Below are 6,921 nucleotides of genomic sequence, written 5' to 3' on the forward strand. Positions count from 1 at the left end.
TACTGTACATATTGGCGCAAAACCGATGCCGATATTATTTTAAATGCTTTTATCGGTCGATATTATCGCCCACCCGATAATATCGGACAACTATAGTGGAAACCTCTGGGTAGCTCAGGATTTGCGAGACACTTCTCACGATATGACGATATAACAATTATCAATACAGGGGTCAGGAATTCATTTTACTATATTTTACAATACACCGAATAAACCGAAAAACAACATCTTTTCATGCTTTCACTGTCCAATCGATTTGAAGAGGACGGGTGGCACCGTTCGTTCCTTTGCTGCCATCCCTCCCACTTCAAACAGATTGGCTGTCTATGGCCATTAGGCTTAGGCTTCCTGTTGATTTTGGAGCATTTATGGGTCACTTCCTGTTTATTTTTGGGAATTGCTGGGTAATATCCTGTTAATTCTGGGTTAGTGAACAAGAAGTGACTCGGGAATGTTCCAAAATCAATTGGAAGTGACTCAAAATGAGCAGTAAGTGCCTGAGTAACTGCGAAGACTGGCTGTGAATGCTTTGGTTTCAATGCCATTGACGGCGCTAGATGTCCAATCCAGTCAAAATGGATTATTGGCCCGAATACAAGACGATGTTTTTTGCATTGAAATAAGACTGAAAAAGTGGGGGTCGTCTTATATTCACGGTCTAGACGTTAAACCCATTCACGACTCTAGATGGCGCCAGATATCATTGAAGCGATGTTCTGTCATGACAGATCTCAGCTACTCTCCCCATTCACGACGCTAGATGGCGCCAGATATCACTGAATCGATGTTCTGTCATGACAGATCTCAGCTACTCCCAAGTTTAACCAGTTTGCATTATTTTATTGCAATGTTTTTCCTTATTCAGATTTGTTTCAAGTTACAGTTACAGTTAGACTTCACTTTGATGATTAATGCAGATATTGCAATTTTGTTGTTTAATCACAACAGATTGGTTTATTTACATTTCAAAAACCAGAAGCCATTTATTTATGAATGTCATTGCACTTTATTTTACATATTCAAATGTTCAGATATTAAGATTTGAATGAGGCAAAATAACTCTCTCAAATATATTGTTATAATCATTTGTTTCAGATGTAATGTAATTATTTTCTGTATAAAAATTAATTTGGTGTTCAAAAAGTCTTTTTTCAAACTTCAGTCTTGAAAATTGGGGGTCGTCTTATAATCAGGGCCGTCTTATATTCGGGCCAATACAGTAGATGTCTAACGCCGTCAATGGCAGCCAGTGAGCTAATATACACACTATTCTATTGGAAGAATTTGATGGCAACCTGTTGGTTCCTTTTTTTGTTATTATTTTAAAACAGTGACACCTTTTCAAAACGATATATTGATTCTTGTCGGGACCCAACCTTTTGGGCTAAAATATATCACCTTTTCGATATACTGTCACACTCCTAATGGTCTGTAACTATCATTAGTTTCTAAAGCAGGGGTCCCCAACTACAGCCCGCGGGCCGTATACGGCCCGCCTCCACATTTGGTGAGACAGAGAGCATTTTGAATGTTTTTTTTTTTTTCTCAATAGTGTTATTTATTTCCTGCCCTTTTTCTGTGAAGAACTCAGAGATGGTTATTTGGTTATTATCTATTTAATTAATAGTGTTATTATCATATCATATCATATCATATATCATATATCATATCATATATCATATCATATATCATATCATATCATATCATATCATATCATATCATATCATATCATATCATATTTGTTCCGTAAAGAAGCCAGAAACTTTTGTTCCGGGAAGAATCCAGAAAGGGTTATTTGATTGTGGCTTTCTGAAAAACAAAATTGTTTTTACATTTAGGCACTCCTGCAATCGTCACACTTTTTCTGTTACAAACTGACCCAGGCCCCTCATCAGAGAAGGGAAAAGTTATGTGGCCCTCACAGGAAAAAGTTTGGGGACCCCTGTTCTAAAGAGCTGTAGTCTAATTTACACTTTGATTTACAGCAGCCAAAAAGCACGCTGGGACTGAAAACATGCGACTACTGGATCGGATCCAATCTTGTTAGCAAATCCGATATTGTCCGATACTTCAAAAATAGCTGTACGGTTCGTAAATATCGAATCGGGACACCCCTACTTTGCAAAAGCACCATTTTAGATGACAAGTATTGGATATAATGCTCAAAACCGAGAGAGCGAAAAAAAGAATATAATGTGAGCAAACAAAAGAGTTAGCCGTAATAAAATGAGGTGTCATAGAGGCATGAAGTCAGGAGAAGGAAAAGGGGCGTTGTGTGTTCTAAGAGGAAAAGTGCTATAAAACAACCTCACGCCGAAGGTGGGAGCCGGAGGGGGCTTCTGCACAAAAACTTGTGTGGAGGGTACTACTTCACTTAATTTAAGCACTTGATTCTGTCCCCCCCTGCAAATATTTGAAGTGTGGTGGTTACCGTGACAAAAGTAGAAGAGTAAACAGACCTGGACAGGGAGAGGCCCAGTATTTATCTAAGGTCTTAATAAAGCAACACTCCAAGTACTATTGACACCAAGAGCAAACAAGCGGAAGCCGCCAGCGAGTAGACGATGCCCGGCCACTTATTTTAAGTCTGGAAAGTCCAGTTTTCCCACGGTTGGGAGTTCAAGGTGACAATTTTATGAACTGATTCGCAAATTCAGTTGTAATCCACAAAGGTTGTGGAAATTAACAAGGGTTCCAAATGTGTTTGGTGAGTGTTTAGCTCTAATAAAGACACATGAAACATGAGTTTCTAAGGATGAGGTTGTAAGACAGTCTCAGGATCTAGATGTAATCCTAAACCAGAATCAAATGTTGAATGGTTTAGTCCTCAAAAGTATTTTCCATCTCCTTGAAGTGGGTTTACAGTTCTCCCCAAGTGTCTAGATTACCACAGCATATGGCGCGGTGGAGCAGGGGTGTCAAAGGCACGTTGTATCTCTTTCAAACTGTTAATGCAAAATCATATGCTTATACGTATTTGTTCATTCGCCCCCCTCTCCTAGGTCAAAATGAATTGCACGTCTAGTGCTGTCAATGGCAGCCAATGAGTTGACAAGGAAGTGACGCAAAAATGCACACAAAAAAAAAACCCCAACAAGAAGTCAGCTGGAAGTGCTCCAAAATCAACAAGAAGCAGCCTAGAAATGACCAGAAAATGAACAGGAAGTTACCTGTAAGCATTTTAAAATTACAAGGAAGTGAAGACAAATTAACTCATTGCCTGCCTTTGACAGCAATAGACGTTCAGTTCACTTAAACTGAAAGCATCGGCTGTGAATGCTCACCGAGAGACAGCAAGAACCAAAAGTGGTATTTGGTTTGTGGCAAAATGGATTTTGCCATGTGGCATTTTATTTTTTTTCATTGGGCAAAACTAATTTTGCCATTTGGTTTTTCTTTTTTTTTTTTGCATGTGCAATTTTTTTTGCCATGTGGCATTTCTGCCATTTAAAAGGAATGGAAAATTTGGATGTTCATAGCCGTCAATGGCATAGCCTTATTTGGGTGCCAGTAGATTGTCAATGTGCTGTAATGTAAAGTGTATGGTCAAAAATCACAAACACATGTTTTTTTTTGCCATTCAAAATGAATGTAAAATTTGGACGTTCATAGCCGTCAATGGAATAGCCTGACTTGGGTGCCAACTGAATGTCAGTTCGCTGTAATGGTAACTGTATGGTCAAAAATCACAGCCACACATGTCTTTCTGCCATTTAAAATGAATGGAAAATTTGGACGTTCATAGCTGTCAATGGCAGAGCCTTACTTAGGTGCCGGTTGAATGTCAATGTGCTGTAATGGTAAGTGTGTGGTCAAACATCACAGCAACACATGTTTTTGTGCCATTTAAATGAATGAAAAATTTGGACGTGCAGAGCTGTCAATGGCATGGGCATGGATGGCCTGCAAAAATGCAATATACCAAAATAAAAAATGCCACATACCAAAAACAATGCCACATTGCAAAATCCATTTGGCCACATTCCCAAAAAAATTCCAAATGTCAAAATACATTTTGCCATATGGCAAAAATGCCACATGGCAAAATCAATTTTACACATGGCGAAAAAAAAAGCCATATGGCAAAAAAATGCCACATGGCAAAAGCAATTTTGCCACATGGCAAAAAAATGCCACATGGCAAAATCAATTTTGACACATGCCAAATACCACTTTTCATTCTCGGCCCTGCTGCATCTTTTAGTGCTATTGACGTCAGGCACCGTCAATGGCAGCCATTGAGTAAACAAGGAATTGATCCAAAAATGCTCCAAAACTATCAGGAAGTGGCACCAAATCAAGAGGAAGTCACTTGAAAGTGCTCCAAAATCAACAAAAAATACCTAAAAAAATCATCAGGAAATGATCCAAAATTTACAAGAAGTGACCCGTAAGCATTGAAAAATTACAGGGAAGTGACGCAAAATGAACTCAATGCCTGCCATTGACAAGGATAGACGTCCAATTCATTTTAAAGTGGAAGGACTTGCTCTTATTTGGCCAAAAATAAGCTAGTCCAGTCGACATGAAATCTAAGACCTTGTTCAGACTGGCAGCAAAAATCTGACTTTTAGCCCATCCAGATTGAAACTGGATTGCTTCTTGCAGTCTGAACAGTCACAATCACAGAAATCTGATTTTTGCCAAACGGATTGAAACCACATAGTTTCATATCAGATATGGACAAGATGCTTCTCGGTATGAACAGTTAAGATTGGTTTTGACTGTCCGTGATGTCCCTATACGCTGGATGACCCTGTGAGATGGATCAATAATGTGGCGCAGAATACTTGCTAAAAATCTGATTGGAATCAGATATGCCAGCTGTCTGAACAGAGACTAACTGCCATAAATGAGTTTGACACCCCTGCTGTAGAGGATGAGTGGACCTTCATTTGGCACACCCCTGGACTGGGAGATTAAAATGTCCTGTCCCGAGAAGATAAAGGCCAAAATGGTGGGTTTTCACAGTTTCTCCAGGATATCCCGCTGTATACAGTCGACAAAACCCGAAAGAACATTCTTCATAATTGGAAATTCTTAAAGATTTCCAGATTCATATGCCATATGCTGATATAGAAGAAAATTGAACCCTCCGCGGAAGTAATCCAAAGTGTTCTCCGCAAGGATGAAAACCAGCATCCCTTCATCCAGTTGTCCCGGTTTTCTGGAATAAATCCAACTGTCACAAGCAGATTAATCCCAGAGGGAGCACCAAGAGCATCCCAAATGTAGACAACCACCTGGGAGCCGCCGAGTGCTCGCCGTAGACGTCTTCTCTGTCCTGCCTGGCGTCATAGTCCTCATCCTCGTACATGTCGTCCACATCCGGCTGATCGGCATTGATGCCGTGGTGGTTCCCGATGGAACAGAGCTTGCTCATATTCTCCTTGACCACCTCGCAGAAAGGCCTCTCCACACCGTCGCAAACGCAGCGGTTGAGAAGTGCCCCGTCAGGGATGAAAAGCATCTGTTGGATCGTGGCTTTGCACTTGGTGGAGCATTTGCGTCCGTTGAACAGCTGTCCGCAGTAGGACAGGTACGCGGCCAGGGAAGCGTGGCAGTGGCTGTCCTCCTCGCAACGTCTGCGGGCCTCCATGCAACCGATCCCCCCGTCGCCGTCGTCCGGGTACTGACGTGGTAGACACGGCTCAATGGCGCGTTTGGCCCCCAGGCACTCTGCGTCCTGGGCGCACTCGCATCTTTCCAGGTCTGGCCCGCTGCGGGTGTGGTTGAGGCGGATTAGCGCGTTGATGCAGTGGCTGGGGCACTGCCTCCTCGTGCCCCGCAGGTTGCCCTCACAGGCAGCCAAGTACTGGCTGTAGGCGAGTTCGCACTCGGGCTCGGCGTGGCAGCGTAGGAGGGCCTGCCAGCAGATGAGCTGGGCCTCCAAGGCCACCAGCATCCACGGGAGCAGTGCCAGGGCACCGCACCAACATCTCATTCTTAGGGGTTAACTCGAACCCTTCTTCCTGCAGCACATCATCAAACCTCACTGGGCTATGAAGTAGACAAAAATACCTCGTAAATTCCCGGAAAACACGTCATGAAGCCACCGCGCGTGGGTGTTAAAGCAGAGTGCGTGAACACACTCAAGCTTTCAATTCTCTAGTTCCAACTCTTACGTACTTGGTGCGTTCAGGGACCAACCGCGTGCAAGCGCACGAATGTCCATCTTATCGCGTCCCGCAAAAAGCTGTGAAAAGTTTGTTGTTCCTTGCAAAAAAAAGCTGGAAAAAGTATCCCAACTGCTTGGTTGTGTCTCCTGTGCCTTCTTTCTTCTTTGTCCTCTCTCGTCTGTGCTGTTACGCTTCGCGCTCCACAGAGCTTTGCTCACAACACCCCTCCCCCAAGAAAGAAAAGTTTTTTTTACTTGCTCTCTCTTTCGCTCTCTCTAGCTCTCTTTCTCTCTCTCCTGTCCTGGCAGCTGATTGGTCGCCAATGAGCAGATCTACAGCAGCTCTGGTTGTGCATGCACATCCTCTCATGACTCTAGTGAGAGCAGAGCCAGTCATGTATGCTCGGACGCCCCCAAAACATTTACTTTAGTCAGTATAAAACACACACCACATATACCAAAAATATATTTAAATCTCAATCACTGCAACTGATGGCAACAGACGTCCGATCCATTTGGCATAATACATATTTAACCAGTAGTGTTCGTCTGCGTTGTGTACTAATAATGATATTGGCGATATATCATTGTCTATTGTACATCACTACTTGACTGTAACATAAGATCTGTATAAACTATCCACCATTATGCAACTTTTTTCTTCTTCACATAATTGAAATAAGTTTGGTTTATTTCTCCTGGAGTACACAGTCCTCTCCTTATCCCTTTTGACCAAACCTTCACAATGACCTCATTGCTGAAGGTCTTCTAGAGCTCTAATTGCCACCCGCACCCTCCTCTCT

General features: G+C 42.3%; 1 protein-coding gene across 1 annotated transcript; it reads right to left on the minus strand.

Annotated features, from left to right (window-relative positions):
• Nucleotides 1–1,060: 1,060 nt before the first annotated feature.
• Nucleotides 1,061–6,369, minus strand: si:ch1073-459b3.2 (growth arrest-specific protein 1). Its single transcript, XM_057854854.1, has 2 exons — nt 6,130–6,369; nt 1,061–6,000 (listed from the first exon to the last, which is right to left on the minus strand). Exon 2 carries the CDS (start codon nt 5,942–5,944, stop codon nt 5,186–5,188), a length of 759 nt encoding a protein of 252 aa, XP_057710837.1. The 5' UTR covers nt 5,945–6,000; nt 6,130–6,369; the 3' UTR covers nt 1,061–5,185.
• Between the last annotated feature and the right edge of the window lie 552 nt (nt 6,370–6,921).

Source organism: Corythoichthys intestinalis, chromosome 1, assembly GCF_030265065.1.
Source record: "Corythoichthys intestinalis isolate RoL2023-P3 chromosome 1, ASM3026506v1, whole genome shotgun sequence".
NCBI lineage: Eukaryota > Metazoa > Chordata > Actinopteri > Syngnathiformes > Syngnathidae > Corythoichthys > Corythoichthys intestinalis.